General features: G+C 35.3%; 1 protein-coding gene across 4 annotated transcripts in view; it reads left to right on the forward strand.

The window, feature by feature from the left end:
• WDSUB1 (WD repeat, sterile alpha motif and U-box domain containing 1) overlaps positions 1-23,232 on the forward strand; it is a 53,357-nt gene that overhangs the window by 9,055 nt on the left and 21,070 nt on the right. For 3 of the 4 annotated variants that reach the window (XM_029934523.1, XM_029934521.1, XM_029934522.1), the window contains 5 exons: positions 1,764-1,857; positions 12,901-12,934; positions 14,289-14,329; positions 14,411-14,517; positions 15,656-15,835. In XM_029934523.1, the coding sequence (XP_029790383.1) occupies positions 1,764-1,857; positions 12,901-12,934; positions 14,289-14,329; positions 14,411-14,517; positions 15,656-15,835 (456 nt within the window). The remainder of the gene's footprint in view (positions 1-1,763; positions 1,858-12,900; positions 12,935-14,288; positions 14,330-14,410; positions 14,518-15,655; positions 15,836-23,232) is intronic. The other variant, XM_029934525.1, reaches the window with a different exon arrangement.

Genomic DNA, 23,232 nt, shown 5'->3' on the forward strand with positions numbered 1-23,232 from the left:
TAGTTGAGAAGAGGGCTCAGAAGAGTTTTGCTAGAGTTTGATCAAGGAGAGAATCTTTGTCATTATACTAATAATAGAGAAGAGCTCATTATCAGGAAATAAATACATTTCTTTTTGTGGCAATTTAGTTAATTTATTGCTTAATGGGTTATATTTAGTACTTTTTATGTGTTCAATGACAGGCTAGTGAGAATTAGTGTTCCTTTACTTGGCTGGTCTATCCTATCATTTTGCTCTGGCCATACTTAAATTCTTAAGAGAATCCATGAATATAGTGCTATATTGGAGGTTATGAATATGTCTTTAATAATTGTTCCAAAGTAAAGCTTTTTTTCCATTTGTCTGGAAAATGTGTTCTTACACTGACTCTTTGAAAACCCTACTTAACAGTTTATAAACATGCATAGTTAAAGCCTTTTTATAAAGTCTTTATCATTATTTGCATTTAATTTTAATTGCTTATTTGTGGGGATATGTAGATAGACTTATAGATCTTATACTTGAGAATATAACCTATGGTGTTATTGCAAGTTTTATTGGTCTTCATTTGGTTTTTAACGTTTTTGCTGTTTTTGTGTGGGTTCGTGATCTGTGTTCTACAGTGCCTTCAATGGCCACATTTTTCTCTTCCTGATGAGAAATACATGCTTCTATTATGAATAGAAATAAAGTATGTATATTTAGTAATAATAGTAAATATATATTTTTTCTATCTGTTGAAACTTTTACCTGCTCTAATGACTTTTCATTTAATTAAATGCTGTTTTTGTAAGAGCCATTAACACTTGAAAAAAGTTTTCATTAGGTCTGAGAAAATAGATTTCACTTATTTCCTCAACTCTTCAGGTCAAATTTTTAATAATAATTTTTATAGCTTCTTCACCAAAATGTACTGAATTCACTCGGTTTACTTTAAAATAGTAGTGCTATTTCCTTTCAGTAGCTATCGAAGACATAAAAAGTATTTTAGTGTTCCCATACTTTATAAGAGTATTATATATTGGAATTATAAGGTGGACAAATTATCATTGATTATTTTTATTTAAGGAATGAGAAAATATTTTCTTAATATCATGTTTTAAAAACTGATCTTTGTTTAAGCACTTGAACAATTTGATTCCTTTTTAGTCATTTGGGAAATTGGTGTGTGTGTATATGTATGTATCTGTGTATATGTGTGTGTGTTTGTGTATTTTTTTACATATATATATACTTTATTTTTAAGTAGGCTCCATGCCCAACATGGGGCTCAAACTCATGACCCCAAGATCAAGAGTTGCATTCTCCACTGACTGAGCCAGCCAGGAACATACACACACACACACACACACACACACACACACACACACACATACATATATATGTATATGTATATATGTATATGTGTATATATGTATATATATGTATATTATATATTTTTTAAATTAAATGCCAAGATTGTCTTATACTGTAGTTTAAAATTTTATATTAATTTAAAATTTTATATTTTTATGTATCTTATAGAGTTTAACATTTTAAATTTTAAAAGTATTTGATCATTATATTCCTCTGCACCTTTGCTGAGTGCAACATTTACTTTATCCATTACTGAACTTATTAATCACACTGCACTCCAATATCTGAGTTACAGGAGGATTTTTTTTCATTTTTGTATTGTTTAGGCACTTAAAGATTATTAAAATAAATAAGTGAATTAGTTTTGACATAAAAATAAATTTGAAGCACAGTCAGCTTGCTAATTTTTCTCACCTTGTTATTTGCAGGTTTTGAATTAAAATATAAAAGTACACTGAGTGGGCACTGTGCTCCTGTTCTGGCTTGTGCTTTTTCTCATAATGGGCAGATGCTAGTCTCGGGGTAAGCTTTTTAGTTTAATTTCCTTAAACCATTTTCATGTGAAATAGAACAGGCATACATAAAAGTACATAAAACATAAGAGTATAGCTTAATAAAGTGATACAGACATGTGTAACCACCCCTCAGGTCAAGAAATAGAACCTCACTGGTTCCGCTCTGAAAGTCCTCCTCTTCCTGTCACCCCTGCAGGATGACAGCGCCTCAGGCCATATACGGTGTTGCTTTTCTTCTTTCAAACCGATTTAAAAAAAATCATACAATGTGTATTATTTTGTGTCTGGCTTCCCTTTGTCAATCTGATGTTTATGACATTCATTCATGCACACAGCTGTGGTTTTTTGATTTTTCATTGCTATGTAATATTCCATTGAATGTGAATACTATAATTTATCCAGTTTAATGTTGATGAATATATGGATTATTTTCAGTTTGAGAGCATTATAATAATTCTGTGAATCTATCTGTATCTTCTAGTGTACATGTTTATCCATTTTTGTATGATAAATACATAGGAATGAAATTTTATGAGCCATAGAATAGTTATATTTTCAACTTTAGTATGTAACATCAAATTGCTTTCCAAGTAGTTGAACACCCCTATAGCAATGGCATTTTACATCTTAGCCTATACTTAATACTTGATATTGTTTTTTTTTTTAATTTTAGCCAGTCTTATGGATGTGAAGTGTTATCTTACTGTGTTTTTGCAGTGAGGTTAGAATCTTTTCAGACGTATATTGGCCATATGTATTTCCTCTTTTATGAAGTACCTGTTCATGTCTCTTGCTTATTTTTCTTCTGGATTATCTTTTTCTTATTGATACATTGAAATTATATATATATATACATATATATATATAAATGTATGTATGTATATTCTCTCTGTATTTCGGCATATGAGCCATTTATTGGTTATATATGTTGCAAATATCTTTTACCTTCTGTGGATTTGCCTTTTCACAGTTTATAATTTTGTTGTAGTAAATTTATGTGTCTGAGTCATGAAGATATTTTCCCATATTATCTTCTAAAACCTTCATTGTTTTTCTTTTCTCAGATTTGATTTGTGTGCATCATGTATAATATAATCCAGTCTTATTTGTTTCTATATAAATAGCCCATTGTCCAAGTACTGTATATTGAAAATATCTTTTCTCCATGTTGTTCTGCTACCTTGTCAGATTACTGACCGTGTGTGTGTGTGTGTGTGGATCTGGTTCTCAGCCTGCATTTTTTGTTCTAAATAATAAACTTATTTTTTCTGCTTATTTATCCCTCCTCTAAAACCATTCTGTCTTTCCAAGGCTTTATATTTTAGCTATTTCTGAATTTTGACACTTTCATATAAAGTTTAGAGTTAGCTTGGCCGATTGCCTTCAGGTACTCTCTGTATAGCCACAGACCTGTCTGGATTTTAATTGGGGTTGTAATGAGTCTGATAAAATTGGAGATAATTGACCTCTTTATGATATTGAGTCTTCTAATCCATGAACGTTGCATATTTCTCCATTTATTTTTGTTTTGATTTCTCTCAATAATTGTCTTCTATGTAGAAGTTTTCCTTATCTTTTATTAGACTTATTTCTAGGCACTTAATTTTTTTGTTGCTATTATAAAAGACATCACAAATATAGGAAAGTAAATATGGAAAAACCACAGATTTACCTGTAAAGATCTTAAATTTTGTATTTTTGATAACAAAAGTCAATCAGATCATGTTAATAATGATGATTTTTGTTTCTCCCTTTCTGATCATTATACTTTTTGATATCGTCTGTGTCCTACTGAACTGGCTGACACTACCAAGATAATGGAAGCAATGATTAATAGCCATCCTTTAATTCCTTTTTGCAGAGGGAAAGCTTTCATTATTAAGTATGATCATATGGGTTTTTGGGAGATAAACTTTATTAGCTCTTTTGTTCCTTCTAGCTTAGGAGTTTTTTTTTAAATCATGAAGAGGTATTATCATTTTGCCTGATTATTTTGAAATAATCATGATTTTTATTTTATTCTCTTAGGGTGGTAAATTATATTGACTTTTCAAATGTTAAACCAACCTTGCTTTGTTGGAATAAACACAGTTTAGTCATGACTTATTATTTTTTTGTATTGCAATAGAGAAGTCTGATTTTAATTGTTGCTTCTTTGAGTTTAATTTGTATTTTTTTCACTGGCTCCTCACAAAGTGTCCTCTCTGTGGTTTTTTGCACTTTGTATCTAGATTTGGATTTCTTTTTATTTATTTTGCTTTGGAATTCACTGAGCTTGTTAAATACGTAGAATAATAATTCATCAGGTAAGGGGAAATTCTTATTCATTGTCTCTTCAAATATTGCCTCTGACCTTTCTCTCCTGGGACTCTAAATGCAAAATATACCTTCTTACTATAAACTTTATATCTTTTATACTTCTTTCTGTATTTTTTATTCTCTTATTTCTTGTGCTTTATTCTGAATGGTTTCCCCTTTGCTGATGCTCTCCTTAGCTTTATCTGATATGTTATGTTAAACTGGTCCATTGATGGATGCTTAATTGTGGTTATTTTACTTTCTGGTCCTGGAATTTCTATTTGGCTTTTTTTTCAGGTCCAGTATGTTACTTTTTATTTCTAGTTCTCTGTTGAAACATTTTCTTTTTTTTTTATGTTCTATTTTTGAGAGAGAGAGACACACAGAGTGTGAGCAGGGGAGGGTCAGAGAGAGAGGGAGATGCAGAATCCGAAGCAGGCTTCAGGCTCTAGGCTCCAGGCTGTCAGCACAGAGCCCAACACGGGGCTCAAACCCACAAACCAAACTGTAAGATCATGACCTGGGCCGAAGTTGGACGCTTAACCGACTGAGCCACCCAGGTGCCCCCTGTGTTGAAAATTTTAATCTTGGCTTTTATTTTCCAAAACTTTGTTCTGTAAAGCAGTTGGTTTGGTACATAGTGGTATGTTACTTTGTATTCTCCTATTTGTGTGCTTTGGTATATTTTCTTCTTGCTGCCATTGGATTTTCTCAAACTTGCCTGTCTGATTTCACAGGCCATAGCACTGAAATGCATATTCCTGGATCCTCACAGCACCTTTTGATCCAGCCAAGATATTTAGGCTCCTGTCATTCACTTACAATATTCTGGACTGAACCTGATAGTTCTTTTCCCATATACTCCAATCCTTACCAAATAATAAGGCAAATAACTAGTTACATTGCCATTATTTTAGATGTGACTCTTTCATCTCAAAAGATGAAAATGGTTCATCCAAAAAGCATTTATAATAACTCTCCTTTGACCTAGGATTGAGATCAGTGGAAAGATTAAACAAAGTTGTGTTTCTTCTATTGTTTGGGGGGATATATTGTGCATTTCACTTTTGAGAGGTCAATCGACAAAATGACGGTATAAAATCCAGCAAGTATTTAGGACTCTCTTATGTAGCCCGGTCTCTGCCAGTTGCAATACAGCATATAAGGAAGTATAAGACAGTGTGCCCTTGAAGATGTTTTAATTCTCTATCTTGATGCTCATAGTGATAACCAAATAATACTGCGAGATCTAACATCCCTTTCTTTGCTTTCTGAACCACGAAAGAAGTGTTAAGTGATACTTAATATAGTGTTTGTGTTACTATTTGTTATAAAAATGGTATTTTATAGCATAATTCCTATATATATATGTCAATTATAATTAACATTTTATGTTAACTAAATTATACCTCTTAATTTATTGTGAAAAATGGAATTTTACATTATTAAATACTTTTTGGCATATGATATTGCTCTAGGTCACGGTCAGATATTTTTCTGTATATTCTTAGTTCATTTGGATAAATATACAGGCAAGTGAATTGTTTGGAAATGTAAAGGATGGTGAGAGATAAACATTTAGTCTTTTAGGAGAATTGGGACATATGTTTTAACCATATTTCATGAGCAGATAAAGAACAAGTTAATTGGTCAATGATAGATTCCATCTGCAACTAAGAATCATTGGTAAGATGGAATGAATACATATGCTAAAGAGAGAGTAGGAAATAGTAGGATAAAAGATACTCCGAGATCTTCCAAGAGGCAGGAAATTCTTGAGTAGATTAAAAGTTACAATAAATGTAGAGATGCCTGGGTGGCTTGGTTGGTTCGGTTGGTTAAGTGTCCAGCTCTTGATTTTGTCTCAGGTCATGATCCCAGAGTCATGCAATAGAGCCTTTGTTGGGCTCTGTGCTGAGTGTGGAGCCTGCTTAAGATTCTTTCTCTTTCTCTCCTTCAGCCCCTCCCCAGCTTTCACACACTGTCTCTCTCAAAATAAAATAAATCTTAAAAAAGAAAATGTATGATGGGGGCACCAGGATGGCTCCGTCAGTTGAGCATCCAACTTCGGCTCAGGTCATGATCTCACAGTTCATGGGTTCAAGCCCCGCATTAGGCTCTGTGCTGGCAGCTTGGAACCTGGAGCGTGCTTCTGATTCTGTGTGTGTGTGTGTGTGTGTGTGTGTGTGTGTGTGTGTGTGTGTCTGTCTCTCTCTCTGCCCCTCCCCTGCTCATGATCTGTCTCTCAAAAATAAATGTTAAAAAAAATGTATGATAAGTGTAAAGAGGATTAAGGGGAAGTGAGGCTAGAAAAATGGATTGTAGAAATGAAAGAGATCTAGGATGTTGTATAACTTTGTATAGATTTAGGAAAATGTTGAAACTAAAAGCAATTCTAATATGCATCTCCTAGCTATAGGAGATGGGGTTAATGGTGAACTAAAGAAATTAAACCATGATTTAGGTCAACAGTTCTCAACAGACTTTTTGGTCTTAGGATTCTTTGACATTCTTAAAAGTTATTGAAGACCTCAAAGACCTTTTGCTTATATGGGTGGTGTGTGTGTGTGAGTGTGTATCTCGTTATTTACCAAAAATAAAATAAAATTCTAACTTTTAAATTTTTTTCTAACATCTTTTTAATTCATTAAAAATTAAATTCATTGCATGTCAACATTTTTTCTGAGGAAAAATAAAAAGAGTGGCAACGTTTTACATTACTTAAAATCCCTTCAGTGTCTGGGCTAGCAGAAGATATGGTTCTCGTGTCTGCTTCAGACACTCCTTTAGCTCTCAGAGCGATGGCATCACACAGGATGAAGCAAAATACATGGGAATTTATTCCTTCCATCCTGCTCTGCATCTCTCTTCTAATGATTTTCCTCTAGCCCCTTGACAGAATTTGTCTTTTGTTCTACCCTACTTCTCTTGATCAACCAGATAAAGCAAGCATTATATATATATATATATTAGCCTCTGTTCACGCAGGAAAGCCTCAGTCTTCCTAATTCAAATAGGGCTACCTCTTTCCATAAATTCTTAGTTCTAATAGATAGGATTCCTTGGAAACCAGTTTTAAAATACCCAGAATTAGAGTATAATAGATAAAACCCTCGTTTCTTCTTCTTTTAAAAATTTTTAAAAATGTTTATTTTTTGAGAAAGAGGATGAGTGGGAGAGGGACAGAGAGAGGGAGGGAGAGACAGATAATCCCAAGCAGGCTCTGCACTCAGAGCACCCAGTGTGGGGCTTGAATCATGAACTATGAGATTATGAACCGAACCTGCCAGACACAACTTACTGAGCTACCCAGGCACCCACTCTTTTCTTCTTGAGTCAGAAACCTATGACAGAGAACTACAGGACAGACTGAGTGACACGACTGTAGATTTGCAGCTGACTTGCTCACCAGCTCTTGGGCAGCATGGACACTACAGACTTTCCCTGCAGGGGCAGATGAGATAAAAGAAAATCCAGGGCGCCTGGGTGGCTCAGTCGGTTAAGCGTCTGACTTCAGCTCACGTCATGATCTTGCGGTTCATGGGTTCGAGCCTCGCATCAGGCTCTGTGCTGACAGCTCAGAGCCTGCTTCAGATTCTGTGTCTCCTTCTCTCTCTCTCTGACCCTCCCCTGCTCATGCTCTGTCTGTCTCTGTCTCAAAAATAAACATTTTTTTTTTTAAAAATCCAGAAGGGGCTGAGCTGAATGGCCCAATGCCTTCCCCCAAACTTTCCAGTCATCAGTCATTCTTTTTCTGCTAAGCAGGAGAGGGACAAGAGAGGTCAGGAACCTTATTCCAGAAAGGCTGGGAAGTGTACCCTCTCATCCCAATGAGATTTGTTTATATTTTATCTATTTTGTACATGTAAAGGATAGAGTTTTATTGTCATGAATTTTGAGTGGCTTTAGCAAACAACCTTCTCTTGCTCAGTAATGACTAGTGTAAGACCTAAGATCACTTTTCCAAAGCAAATCATCTTTTCCCACTGTATCTCTTTACAACATTGTTTATAATCCTATAGAACAGGTCAGTACATTTAGTATCCTAAAAGTGCATGATGGCAATTTATCATTAGATAAATAAAAATAAAATTAGATATTGCATTGCTCGAATCAGATGTCTTGTGAAAGCTTTATGAAATATGAATGGCCAGGCCATCTGCCTTATGTGTTTTTAGGCTAAAACCATCAGGATATGTCCCCATTATGAATCAATTTTAATGTTAATACATTCATGGGGGATGATATTCTAGGAAGTAAAATCCAAAAGGTTGGGTTTGGGGATCACATAAAACTAGTTTGCATTCCAGCCCTGCCATTTACTAGCTGTGTGACCTTGAACAAATTCAAATTCCATGTCTTATCTCAACTTCATTTCTCCAAATTATAAGATGAAGAAAATAATAACTTTCCTTATAAGTTTGTTATGAAGCTTAAATAAGATAATGCCAGGGGTGCCTGGGTGGCTCATTCAGTTTCATGTCTGACTCTTTAGTTTCTACTCAGGTCATGATCTCTGGTTCATGAGATTGAGCCCCATGTCAGGCTCTGCACTGATACAGAGCCTGCTTGGGATTCTCTCTCTCCCTCTTTCTGTCCCTCCTCTGCTTATATGCTCTTTCTCAAAATAAAACTTAAAGAAAGAAAATGCTGGCAAAGAATTATTTATTTTGGGAGCATAACAATTGTTTATACATGTTTATTAAACATTATATATATTTTCTTGTGTAATCCAGAACATTGGACAATTTTACAAGATAACATTTTACTCCCTCATTTTCTGACTTCTGCTCTAAGTTCCAACCACTGGCCTATGCTAGGGGCATTATAAAACAGCTGTTTGAAATTAGCTGTGTTTCTTTGAAAGAATTGTTGAGGACTTTGTGTCATAGTATTCTCTCTATAAACACCTTGGGGAGAATAGTTCTTTCAGGTTGCAGTCTGAGGAATTGATGTGTCTTTTCCAAACTTTGAATTTGTGTTTCTGCATTTTTTTTAATTGCTGAAGAAGCTCAGAACCAAACTTGCAGCCCTCCTCTGGCAAGGTGGACTGGACTTTATGACGTATATTGTGGACACTAATCTTAAACTATTTCTTTTCCCCACCTCGTCTTTGTATTCTCTTGCTCTCCAGTTTCCTCACATGATTTTTACCTTGTTTTTGCTACATCTTTGTAAGAGACTGCAAATACTTTCTGAATGAGAAGAAACATAGATAAATACCTCCCCCCCCCCTTTTTTTTTTGAGAGGGAGAGGAAGAGAGAGAAGTGAGCACGATTGGGGGAGGGGCAGAGAGAATCCTAAGCTGGCTCTGCATTCAGCACAGAGTCCAACAATGGACTTGATCTCACAACCCAGAGATCATGACCTGAGGTGAAATCAAGAGTCAGATGCTTAACTAACTGAGCCACCAGGCACCCCCACAGATACATGGTTTTAAAATAAAAATTCTTGAGGGGTGCCTCGGTGGCTCAGTCGGTTGAGCATCTGGTTTCAGTTCAGGTCATGATCTCGTGTTCATGGATTCAAGCCCCACATCAGGCTCTGTGCCGACAGCTAGCTCAGAGCCTGGAGCCTGTCTTCAGATTCTGTGTCTCCCTCTCTCTCAGACCTTCCCCAGCTCATGCTGTCTGTCTCTCTCAAAAAAAAAAATTTTTTTTTAATTAAAAAAATAAAAAATTGAATTAAAATGCTTGAGTGTAAAATAAATCTTTAAACCTTAGGAATATACTAAAGATATATAGGTAACTTCATTCGATTAGGGGGTTTTTTTTGGTTTGTTTTTTTTTTTTGCCATTGTATAAAGCTAGTTTAGATTAAAATGCTTTGGTGATTTCTGATCTGGGTTGCTGTACAACATCACTATAATGTCACTGATTGCCTATGAGTCTGTGATTACATACTCTTCCATATCAAACACATAACTATATATATTGTTGCTCTTGTAGTCTTGAGTGAGCAAGGTTGAGGTTTTTGAGTGCCACAAAAGGAATGCAGTATCAATAGGCTTGAATACTAACACCTCCTTGTAAGGACACATGGGGTTAAAGTGACAGGACAGGTTGCGGTGAAATGTGGATATGGAAAGTTGGGGAAGGAGTAACATAAAGCAGGCAGGAAATGCATAACCAGGGGTACTAGACAGTTGGACTTCTTGTTTGATGTTGGTTAGGTTCAATTTAGGGAATATTTTGCGGTTTTATATTGCTTGAGTGATTTCCAAGTATTTAATTTTGTGTCTGTTTACAGTGGTTCTGTTATTCTCCTGGCCCTTCTAACTCAAATCTCAAATATTAAAAACTATTATTTTTTCCTAACCCTAATGTCCTTCCACCAAATCTAATCAGCTATCAAATCCTATTGTATCTTCATTGAATCCCATTAGTCAAATTAGAGGCTCTAGGAGGTGAGTTGACCATCATTTTTGTCTAAGTCCACAGATCTTCATTCATAATTTCCATTCTTCTTGTTTGGATTCATTCGATCCTTAGGAGAGCTTCATGTTTGCTTCTGCTTCTCAGATTCAATTTTTTTTTTAAACCTCAATAGCAAGTGAACCTATTCCATTGCCTTCGTGGCTGGCTATCTGTTGCCTACAGGATTGTCTAAATTTTTGGGGTGCTTTGTATTTTTGTTCCGTTTGCATTTTTGGCCTTGTTTCATGCTATCATATGTGGACTCTTACATGTTGTCCTTATTTCTGTCTTCCCAATATACGATGCTAATAAAGATTACTAATGATGATCTGGTTTTTTAAGTGCTATAATATTAGGATGAGTCTGTTTGAATTGCTCTACGTGTAGTCTAAGAAGGTGGAATTTACTTTTGGTTTTCTTTTTTAGGATGTTCAGAAGTAACAGAGTTTTCTGTAAGAATTTTCTATATTCTGATAATCCTATCTTGTACCTTGAGGAATTTAGGACTAAATAAGAGTATCTACAAACTATGTTTAGCATATATGTACTCAAATAGTGTTAGCTGCTAATATTTTCAATGTTTTTGGCTGGACCTTAACATTCAATGCCGTAACTGTTTTTGACAACCAGAATGCATTTGCATGCGTTCCACTTTCTTGTATTTTATTTTACTTTACATTTGAACATTTAAAGTGTTAATTCCTATTTTGAACTTGTAACAAAGATTCTGCAGTCAAAAATCCATCCTCTACCCTGGATAACCTACAGTAAACAAGGAATTTTAAGCCCTCCAGTAGGTATGACTTCTGTGGTCTCTTATCAGCTATCTTTTAATAAGTAACAACTATTATTAAAGTTGTACAAACATTAGTAACACTTCTATTGTTGAATTATCTTACCTTGTAACATATATCATGGTGACATAAAGACTTTTTCAAGAGTGAAAATACTATGCAGAAACACATTTATCTATTGTTCATTATGTATTGGTTAAATTATTTGCATTTTTCTTTTTACCATCAGAATAATCCCAGGTGGCTGTTTTTAATTTTACACTATGAAATCTTGCAGAGTTCATACCAAGTTTAGAATTACAGTTTTCGGAAATGAGTCACAAGATGTGTGTCTGTGTGTGTAGAGAGAGTCAGACAGAGTGTAATTAAGTCATGGCCATATTAGTGATAAAGAACAATGATGTCTGAAACGAAAACCAAGGAACAAGACTAGTTTACCCTGGAACAGCATGAGTTTGAACTGCTTGGGTTTACTTATATGCAGATTTTTTTTTGTACAGTACAGTATTTTCTCCTAAGATTTTCTTAACATTTTATTTTCTCTAGGTTTACTGTAAGAATACAGTATAGAATACATATAACATACACAATATGTGTAAATCAACTGTTGTTGGTAAGGCTTCCAGTCAATAGGAGGCGTAGTAGTAGTTAAGTTTTTGAATCAAAAGTTATACGTGGATTTTCTTCTTTTTTAAATGAGATTTGAACTGCCCCATAGTATCACTTTTGACAAGAAAATTTTGTGATTCAGGCATATATTCATCTAGCTAGATAGACATTTGCATATATTCTTATTTTTAAGTTTTTTATTTCAAGGTTTTATTTAAATTCTAGTTAGAAATTAACATATATGGTAATATTGGTAAGTGATTCAACACTTACGTATAGCACCCAGTACTCTCACAAGTGCCCTCCTTAATACCCATCACCCACTTAGCCCATCCCCTGCCCACCTCCCTCCATCAAACTTCAGTTTGTTCTCCATAGTGAAGTCTTTTACGATTGCTTCCTTCTCCTTCCCTACCCCGCCCCCTCTGTCTCTGTCTCTCTTTCCCCTATGTTCATCTGTTTTGTTTCTTAAATTCCATATATGGATAAAATCTTATGGTATTTGTCTTTCTTATATATAGATTTTCAACTGCATGGGGAAGAAGAGAATGCCCCTAACCCCTTCATTGTTTGGGTGTCAGCTATAAATAAAAGCTTTCCCTTGTAGTGGTTTCTCCCTTTGAGTTATTAACTTGATATGGGATTGTGTCTTATTTATACATCATAAATGCTTACTCTGTTTATGCCTACATGGTATAAATAGCATATGCAAGTATGTAATAAAGTTTATAATTTTCTGAAAATTTTTATATATGAATATAGTTTTTTAAATAAAAGTTCATACATGTGAACAGAAAGCCGGCATTCTAAATATTTGTATATCAGTATCTCAGTTTTCTCTAAAAAAGTTATTTAAATGATTAAAAAATATTAATAAGCACTACTTTGTTTTTATACAACTTCTCACCCATAATTTTCTTTTTCTTTTAAAGATCAGTGGATAAATCTGTCATAGTGTATGATACTGTAAGTATTTCAAAATCTTGCATATGTGATATATGTAAATTATGTTTATTAGACTACTGAACTTCATGTTAAGTTAGGCAAGAGAGATAAAACATATATTTTTTTTTCTTTTTAGGCTGTCTAAGAATATACACTTTCAAAAGTGCTAAGATAGTTCTATGCAAGCTACTGATTCTGGAACAGGCCCTTAAATATTTCAGTATAATTTTAAGATGGATAGATGTCTACAATAATCTGATTAATCTGATCAAAGAACATACAGATTTAAAGAGCACCAGTATCAAAAAAAAATCACTTCAAATTGATTATTCTCAAACTTTTATACCAGGTTTCCATAACAGCAAAGAATGAATGTTTACCCCCGGGTTGTTGATGGTTGTGCTGAAAGTGGTCCACCACTGGTAGAGTTCTGGCTGGGTTTAGAGACTGATAGAAGGAAGAGGAGGTTTTAATAGAGTTGGGAAAATGGCAGTTCTTGGTAGAGTCATGTGAATAAAGACCAAGTTGCATGAGTATGAAGAAAAATGAACATTTTACATATAGTGAAGATGTGGCTGATGAAAATATTCTTCAAGAGAAATCTGTGTTGAATGGAGCCGTATAATGATCGAATTCAGGCTTCAGCTGTGCTAGCAAATGAAACAGATGTAAATCATCAAAATGTAGTGGGTCAAGCAAGGAATCTAAACTAGTCCTCTACATGGGAGTTCAAATTGCTGAGAGCTCTGGCAGGAGATGGGAAAGAATACAAACTAGGTGAAGTAGATCCTGAATGTTTCTCAACAAATTTTCTTAGGATTTTACATTCACAAGAATAGCTATTAACACTGAACTTTCTACATAAAGTATGCATATGAATTTCAGTTAAATATAGATAATTGTACACTTGAAACTCATATAACAGTGTTAATTATAGTACACTTTTAAAAAATTAATAAATACATCTAGATGCTAGATGGCCAGCTAAGTGTACTCAAAATCTAAGTGACTAATTTCTCTTCACTTGCAATGGGTTTACAAATCAAATGCCATAGCAAAAATACAGGTCATTTCATGTAATAGATGTTAAGGTTACGGTTAGTAAATTCAAATGAATCAGCAGAAGCCCAGAATTTTTTATACTAAAAATTTCTAGGAAGGTGGTCAGCAGACAACAGTGCTAATTACTGAGAGTGAAGTAAGTACCTGATAAAATTAAAGCTGTTCTCTTTTCATTGGGTAAAGTTTCAACTTACATTAGTAACTAATTAAAATAAAATACTTATAGCATATAAACTATTTATGTCAAATGAGCCTTTATCAGTTACTTTACTCCTGCCTGAGTAAATATAAAGCTGTTTTTATTGTTTTTCAGAATACTGAGAATATACTTCACACATTGACTCAGCATACCAGGTCTGAACTTAACCTCATTTTGTATTAATATAATGAAAAAAATGAATCTGATGATACATAATAGTTGTTTTTATTAATTAGGTATGTCACAACCTGTGCCTTTGCACCCAATATCCTTTTACTTGCTACTGGCTCAATGGACAAAACAGTGAACATCTGGCAGTTTGATCTGGAAACACCTTGCCAAGGTTAGTAAGGGCATCATATTTAACCCAGTTCAATCCCATTCACCATTAAATTAAAAATCCCATGATTTTGAGGGGGCACCTGGTGGCTCAGTTGGTTAAGCATTTAACTTCGGTGTAGGTAATGATCTCATAGTTCATGAGTTCAAGGCCCAGGTTCGGCTTTGTGGTGACAGCTCGGAGCATGGAGCCTGCTTCAGAGTCTATGTCTCCTCGCTCTCTGCCCCTCCCCTGCTCATGCTCTGTCTTTTGCTCTCAAAAATAAAATAAACATTAAAAAAATTTAAGTCATGTAATTTTAAACAAATTATTCACTTTGCTTTTTCTCAATATGAAGTATATATCCAAATTTAAATTTTTTGATGTTTTTATTTACTTTTGAGAGAGAGACACAGTGTGAGCAGGGGAGGGGCAGAGAGACCAGGAGACACAGAATCTGAAGCAGGCTCCAGGCTCTGAGCTGTCAGCACAGAGCCCGATGCTTGAGATCATGACCTGAGCCGAAGTTGGATGCTCAACCAACTGAGCCACCCAGGTGCCCCTATACCCAAATTTAATATAATTTAAATATAATTTTAGAGAAGCCTGTGTTTCAAGTAGTTTATATATGTTAAAGCTGGTGGTAAATCCTTTTGGGAGCACATTCATGGATATCATACCTCCCATAGTTTTCTAAACTATTATTTGTACTGCCTACTGTTTTTTTTAGATAAATATAGTTTGAGAACAAAATAGAAAGCAAAGTTTTATTTGGTTCATTTTATTTTTGGCCTCATGAAGCAATATTGACACAAAATTTAGGAGTTTGACTTTTATCACTATCAGAATTAACCAAATAGTGGTGCTGATATGCAGATGGTAGAACAAATAGAGTACTTTTGCTGATATGATTTTTATATAATTAAAAAAATTGTTTTTCTAGACTGAAAAGTTCCAAAAAAGTAGTATTTAATACAGTTTTAAATATTATTGTAACTATACATGCTGATTTTTTTTTGAAAATTCTTAAGAGGATGTTAAAATAGTAAAACAGATTTAAGGAAATTTTATATTTTAATTGTCAGTGAGACTATTCATAAAGGCAATACTTTCCTTCATTGTTATTTTACCAGCCTTTTTGTTTGTGGGTTTGTTTTTTAAGCAAGGAGCACAGAAGATGAGGCAAAGCAATTTCCTGAAGAGTGGTCAGAGGATGATGTCTCAGTGTGGCTTTGTGAACAAGGTTTAAATGACCTTGTTGGTATTTTCAAAATGAATAACATTGATGGAAGAGAACTGTTGAATCTCACCAAAGAAAGTCTGGCTGATGATTTGAAAATTGGTAAGATGAGTGGAAGATGGGCATTCTTAAAAGCGACTTTTAGTAATTTACTCTGAAATTGGTTTTAGTCGTATTAATGCTTTGCTCTTACTATCCTGGCACAGTTATTATGCTGGTATATTTCTTCGTAAATAAGGATTATGTAGATTATGGAAAAGAAATGTTATGTGGTATGTCTTTAAGTAACTAAAGCCACCATGTAACTAATTTTCAAAATGTATATATTTTAGAAATTGAGATGCTCTTCACATGATAAAACTCACTCTTTGATAAGTGCACAATGCAGTGATTTTTAGCATATCCACAGAGTTGTACAGCCATCACCACTGACTAATTCCACATTTTCATCCCTTCAAAAAGAAACCCCATGCCCATGAGCCGGTCGCTCCTCTTTCGCTGTCTCTCTAGTTCCTGGCAACTACTAATCTGCATTTTGTCTCTAAGGATTTGCCTCTTCTTGACATTTCATAGAAAAGGAATCATACAATATGTCACCTTTTCTGGCTTAGCATGTCGTCAGAATTCATTCATGCTATAGCATATATTAGTACTTCATTTCTTCTTATGAATATTTCATGGTATCAATTTATAACTTTATGCTATCCATTTATCAGTTGATTGAATTTAGATTGTTTCCATTTTTGGCTATTGTGAATAATGCTGCTCTGAACATTTGTGTACATGCTTTTGTGTGCTAATCTGCAGTTTTCGTGGGTGTATAATCGAGAGTGGAACTGGTGATAGTAACTCTGTGCTTACATTTGAGGAACTGCCAGACTATTTCCAAAGCAGCTGTGCTATTTTATGTTCTCACCAGCTATATATGAGAATTTCAGTTTTTTTTTTCCTTTAATGGCTGTATATTTTTGAGAGAGAGAGAGACAGACAGACAGGGTGCCAGCGGGGGAAGGGCAGAGAGAGAGAGAGGGAAACACAGAATCTGAGGCAGGCTCCAGGCTCTGCCTGTCAGCACAGAGCCCAGTGCAGGGATTGAATTTGTGAACTGCAGGATCATGACCTGAGCCGAAATCAGACACTTAACCACCTGAGCCACCCAGGTGCCCCATGAATTTCGATTTCTCCACATCCTCATCAACACTTGTTTTCGTAATTACAGCCATCCTAGTGGTTTCTCATTATGGCTTCAGTATACGTTTCCTGCTTACCAGTGATTTTGAATATCTTTCCATGTGCTTGTTAGCCATTTGTAGATCATCTTTGTGGAAATGTCTAGTAAGATCCTTTGGCTATTTTAAAAACTGAGTTACTTATCTTTTTGTTGTTTTTTATCTAAATTTGGATATGAGGCTCTTATGTATTATTTGGAAATATGTTCTCCCTTTCTGTAGGTTAGGCTTATACTTGATAGTGTCCCTTAAAGCATAGAAATTTTAAAGTTTTGATGAAGTCCAATTTATCTTTTTTCCTATTGCTTATGCTATAGGTGTTGTACCTAATAGACTGTTGCCTAATTCTTTTTTTTTTTTTTTAATGTTTTATTCTTGAGAGAGAGAGCGAGCAAGAGCACGAGTCAGGGAGAGACAGAGCGAGAGGGGGATACAAAATCGGAAGCAGGCTCTAGGCTCTCAACTGTCAGCACAGAGCCCTATGTGGGGCTCCAGCCCACAAGCCGTGAGATCATGACCAGAGCCGGAGTCGGACCCTTCACTGGCTGAGCCACCCAAGTGCCCCAGCCATTGCCTAACTCTAAGTCTCAAAGACTTAAGCCTATTTTTCTTTGAATTTTATACTTCTGGCTCCTACATTTAGGTGTGTGGTCAGTCTTGACTTAATTTTTGTATACGGTGGGAGTGTAGGGGTCCAGCTTCACGATTTCAAGATGTGGATATCCTGTTGCTGCCCCAGCACGGTTTGTTGAAGACTATTACTGCTTTTTGGGATTGTCTTCGCACCCTTGTTAAAAACCAGTTGACTACAAAAGTGAGGATTTACTTCTGGACTCTCAATCCTATCACTGATATATGTATCTATCTTTATGCTAACACTGTCTTAATTACTGTAGCTGTGTAGTGGGTTTTGAAATTGAAAAGTATGGGTCCTCCATCTTTTTGTTTTGTTCCTTTAAGATTGGTTTTGCTACTCTGGGTCACTTGCATTTCCATATGAATTTTAGAATCAACTTGTCAATTTCTGTTAAAAAATCTGATTTATTATTCTTAAGTTTTAACTTAAATTCTTGTTAGCATACAGTATAATATTAGTTTCAGGTGTATAATATAGTGATTCCACTCTTCCATACAGCACCTGGTGCTCATCAGAAGTTCAGTCTTTAACAAGCCACCTATTTTGGGGTGCATGGGTGGCTCAGTCAGTTAAGCATCCAACTCTTTTTTTTTCAATGTTTATTTTATTTTTGAGCGAGAGAGCGTGCGTGAGCGAGTATGCACAAGCTGGGGAGGAGCAGAGAGAGAGGGAGACACAGAATCCAAAGCAGGCTCTAAGCAGCTCCCATCTGTCAGCACAGAGCCTGATGTGGGGCTCAAACTCATGAACCTTGATCTCATGACCTGAGCTGAAGTCAGACGGTCAACTAACTGAGCCACCCACACGCCCCAAGTAGTCAACTCTTAATTTCAGCTCAGGTAATGATCTCATAGTTTGTGAATGTGAGCCCCGCATCAGGCTCTGAGCTGACAGTGCAGAGCTTGCTTCGGATTTGGTCTCCCTCTGTGCCCCTTCCCCACTTGTGCTCTCTCAAAAATAAACATTTTTTTAAAAAACCAGTCAGTTTTGATAGGGATTATATTGAATCTGTGAATTAATTTGGGGATTATTACCATCTTAACAATAGTAAGTTTTCCAGTCCATAAGTACAGGACATTTTTCAGTTCATTCAGGTCTCCTTAATTTCTTTTAACATTGCTTTGTCATTTTCATTATGCAAGTCATCTCTCCTCAAGTGTATAATTCAGTGGCCTTTGGTAGATTCATAGAGTTTTATAACCATCAACAATACTGTCTAATTTCAAAACACCTTTATCCCCTCAAAAGAGCCCCATTCTCTCTCCCTAGCCTCTGGCAACCACTAATCTACTTTGTGTCTTTATGGATTTGTCTGTTTTGGATAATTCTTGTAAGTGGAACCATACAGTAGGTGTCCTTTGCATCTGACGGCTTCTCTGTAACACAATGCTCTCAAGGTTCGTCCGTGTTTTATTTGTGTAAGACCTTCAGTGTGCGAGGTTTCCAGTTTTTTCACCTCTTTCTCAGTACTTATTATTACCTGTCGTCTTGATTATAGCCACCCTTGTACATGTGAAGTAGTATAAGATTGTGGTTTGGATTTGTATTTACCTAATGACTTGGAGCATCTTTTCAAGTGCTTATTGGCCATTTATGTATCTTCTCCAGAGAAATATCTGAGAAATTAAAAATATGAAGAATAATATTATTTAAATTGGTCTATTTGTCTTTAAGTTGAGTTGTAAGAGTTGTTTATATATTCTGGATACTACATCCTTATCAGAAATAGTTTGAAGTCTTAACATCATGCTCTAATAAAACTAATAACCAGACACTACAATTAACATGCTATAATAAAATCTTAATGAGAAAGCATAGGAAATAGGATATCCATAGTGAGATTTATTGTTAATGAAGAGTCAAATAACAACAAAAAAAATACTAAAACCGTTTTAAAGTATAATGTTATACTGACCTTATGTGGTAAATATAGCATGTGAATGTCTTCAGATCACTTGGAATCTTGTGGCCTTTTAAGAAACTTCTTAAAACATGATGATTTGTGAAAATACTTAAGGTCAGATGGTCTTGTGCTTGGCTATACTGTGAAAGCTGCTTTTGTATCTCTAATAACTTATTGCCTTTATAATTTATTCTTTCCTCCTGAAAGTTGGTAATAGAGTATAGGGTTGTTGTTGTTTGTTGATTTTAAGTTCTGCTAAATTTCACATTTTCATTAGTTGATTTCTTAGTACTCTCTCATAATATATCTTAACAGTACCTTAGCACACAGAAGCACTTGACACTATAAAACAGTAATTTCAAATTTCAACAAAGGATGTTTGAAAACAGAAGCATAGTAAAAATAATAGGAATAGAATTCTCTTCTGATAGATAAAGAATAAGAAATCCTTACAGGACTTAATTAAAAATTTGAAATAGTTTTTGAAGGATGATTCCCAGGATTAGTAGTTACAGTCATTTTAAACTTCAGTGAAATAAGTTTCAGAACTATCAGGGCCAAGCCAAAATTGAAATATAATTTAACTTCTGTAGTGGTCTAATTGTGGAATTAGGAAAACTATTATTATGAATGGAGACAAAATGTTAACATTTTCTATTAAATAAAGAATCTATTCTGTGTTTGTGTTTAAGATTTGGAAAGTTAGCAAATTAAACAATAAATTAGTAAATGGACTAGGGCATTTATTGTTTCGCATAATTCTACAGTATTTGAAAGTTTTTATAGATTATAAAGGATCAAGAGGTTAACTTTAATCTTCTACAAGTACTACTTTAAGCTACAGTGAATTTCTTTTAGTCCTGAATTGTAAGAAAAGCAGATTCTTCCTCAAGACAGTATATTGGCATAATAGAGAATTGAAATGGAGTCTAGAGAAAAAATGTGCTCAGAGGCAAACTGATGAGTATATGGTAATGAATTTTACTCTTTCGATGCATAACTCTTACTTGCTTTTGACTTGTGATACAATTGTTAAAACAGTTCCTAAGTCAATGTGAATAAATAGAAATTTGTTTATTCATCATATGGAGGAATTTACAGTAATGCACATTGGGGTGTTAGAGACCAAAGTATGTGTATCTATTATGTTTGACACTTAAAAAGTCACTTCTAAGGAATCAAGCAGTCTATGAAATTTTTTAGTGAGCCTTTTATAAATATATAGTAAAGGAAATTTCTGCAGACTTGAATATCTGCTGGAGTCGGATGCTTTAATCTAGGCTGACCATCCTTTTCTAGGATCGTGTTAAGGGTACAGCTAACCAGTTGTAGCTAGAAGATAACTCTTTATATTTAGTCTCACTTTTGCATAAGAAATGTCCAGACAGATTACAGGTACAAGAGATCCTTGACATTGAGAAAGAGATGTCTTCAGACATTTGTGAATACATGAATTTCTGAACTCCACTATGATATTTAATATCTTATTCAAGAGTCACTAAATATGAAGGGTGAAGAGCAAGAGTCTGTCTTTGACTGCGTGCCTAGTATCACATCTTAATCTAGCCATGTGACTCTCACCAGTTTATGTCTGGGCCTTAGAAATTTTAAATTGCTACCTGTCCAGGAGTGTAGATGATATTGTGGTGGAAACTTGGAATGACAAATGCCAAAGATCTATTCTATATCATAGTTAGTCCTTATACTGACATTCCCTAGTTGGGAATGAAGTTTCTTCAAAATGTTTCCTCTACCTTTTGCTCTTGCCTTTCCAAGAAACCATAAAGCACATGAGAAATTTTTATCATTTTCTAGCTTAAAATTATAATATCAAATTGTTCAGTCAGATGCTTTTTCAAACATTATGCAGCAACTGAACATCCTCAGATTGAGTGTCTTGCTTCAATTCCTAGTAATATTTCCTTATGTAGATTTTCACTTGTTGCTGAAGCGCAACTACTAGAACATTCACTATTTTGTTGTTATACACGATTAAAGTGTAACAGCCCTTCAGGTCTAGTTACTGTGGGCCTGTGCACACACCTGCTGCTGGGGGCGGCAGTTCAGCCACTGCCCTTAAATTGGCCCACCAAGTTTCCAGTGAGAACTTGTGGGCACCTGGGGTGGGGGGGGCTCCTTTCCTCAGGCTGGTCAAGTGTGCTGGTGCTTCCTTCCACACAGATGTCAACCCCGGGTCTGCGGGGGTTGGTGGTTTTTCCTCTCCCACTTACATTGTGGGGTTTGTGAGGACACCGTACTACTTTGTTCTGTTGCAAATATTATCTATGGGATTTGATTTTGCTATTTCGTTTTGCTTTTATGTGGAGATTCAGAGAAGTTAAACTATAGTGCTTCTACCACCACCAACTTCTCGAAATCTTTTTGGAAAAAATCCCTACTTGTATCCATCATCATGTTTACCTTTTCTTTCCTGTCATTTGTATGTCTTTGTTTTCCCTTGACCATTCTAGTCAGAAGGTTTTTTTTTTTAAGTAAAGTTTATTTGTTTAAAAGAAAATTATGGTTTTTTTGTTCTGTGCTTTCCTGAGAAACTAGCTTCTGGTTTTGATGTTCTCTCTGGGCCGTGGAGAGGTGATGCAGTGACCAGCCTGATGAGCTGTGTTTGTTAGTTCTGGTGACAGCGCTGTCTTGTTACAGTGCCTCCAGCCATTGCTGGCCTTGCTGCTTCAGCAGTGATCCATAGAGGACACAGCTGGTAGAGAGAACAGTCCAGGTGGAAAGGTCTCTTTTCCATCTGTGTACACAGATCTCTGCTGTAAGTGGTCATCTTCCATTCCTCGCTCTGGAACCTGTTTTCTTCAGGGCTTCTCAGAGTTTTGTTTTATATCTATGATGGTTATTTGTGTGTAGACTCCATTAACTTTCAGTTATGTAGCATTTTCAGGGTTGGAGAAAGTTTGGGGAAGAGACTACAGGAATTGGTGGCCTATTTAACTTGACATCTTATTAAGAACCACATGCCTTTTCAGAGTCACAGTAAATATATCCAGACATTGCCTGTTGCCTATACTGAGGGTTTACTAGCCATCAGCAGGTAAGGGTCTTATCTTCCTGAGCAATTAAATTTAATACACCCCCTCCCAACCCCCAATCACAAAAGGAGATAAAATTTGTTTCTGGCTAAGCTCTGGGGATATCACTTAGTAATTGCTTCCCTGAGGGCATAGTGATCTGATTCCATTTTTAAATGACATTAAAATTGGACAAGGATAACACTCCATTTAACTTTTCCTTATCTGGAGGCATTTTGAAATAGGTTTTGTGTGTTCTCTATTATAAAAATCATAAGCATTCTAAATATTAGCACACATTTTTTGACAGGGAAATATATTTTTCATAATATTAAATGCTTCTATATCTTTTTTCTTATATGTTGTTTAATTATCCCTTTAAATGAGATGACTTCTAATTGTAAAACATTAAAGAACTGTTAAAACACTCCTCAATCTGGTTTCAGTGAATCCCATAGGAAAGAATTCCTAGGCAAGCAGTGCAGTAGTCCCTAAGAGGCAGGCAGCTGCTAGGTTGCTTGCCAGACTTTCATAGATGATGGTCAACAAATCCAAATAGATTTAAACAGTGTATTCCTCAAGGCACAGCAAGCAGCATGAGCTTCACTGTTTTTCTTTCCCCCTGAGTCTTGGGAGGGCAAGACATAGCGGAGGTACCCTGAGCTCATGAATCTCCTTCATCGATTCGAGGGGATTGC

This window comes from Suricata suricatta, chromosome 3 (genome assembly GCF_006229205.1).
Source record: "Suricata suricatta isolate VVHF042 chromosome 3, meerkat_22Aug2017_6uvM2_HiC, whole genome shotgun sequence".
Classification (NCBI taxonomy): domain Eukaryota; kingdom Metazoa; phylum Chordata; class Mammalia; order Carnivora; family Herpestidae; genus Suricata; species Suricata suricatta.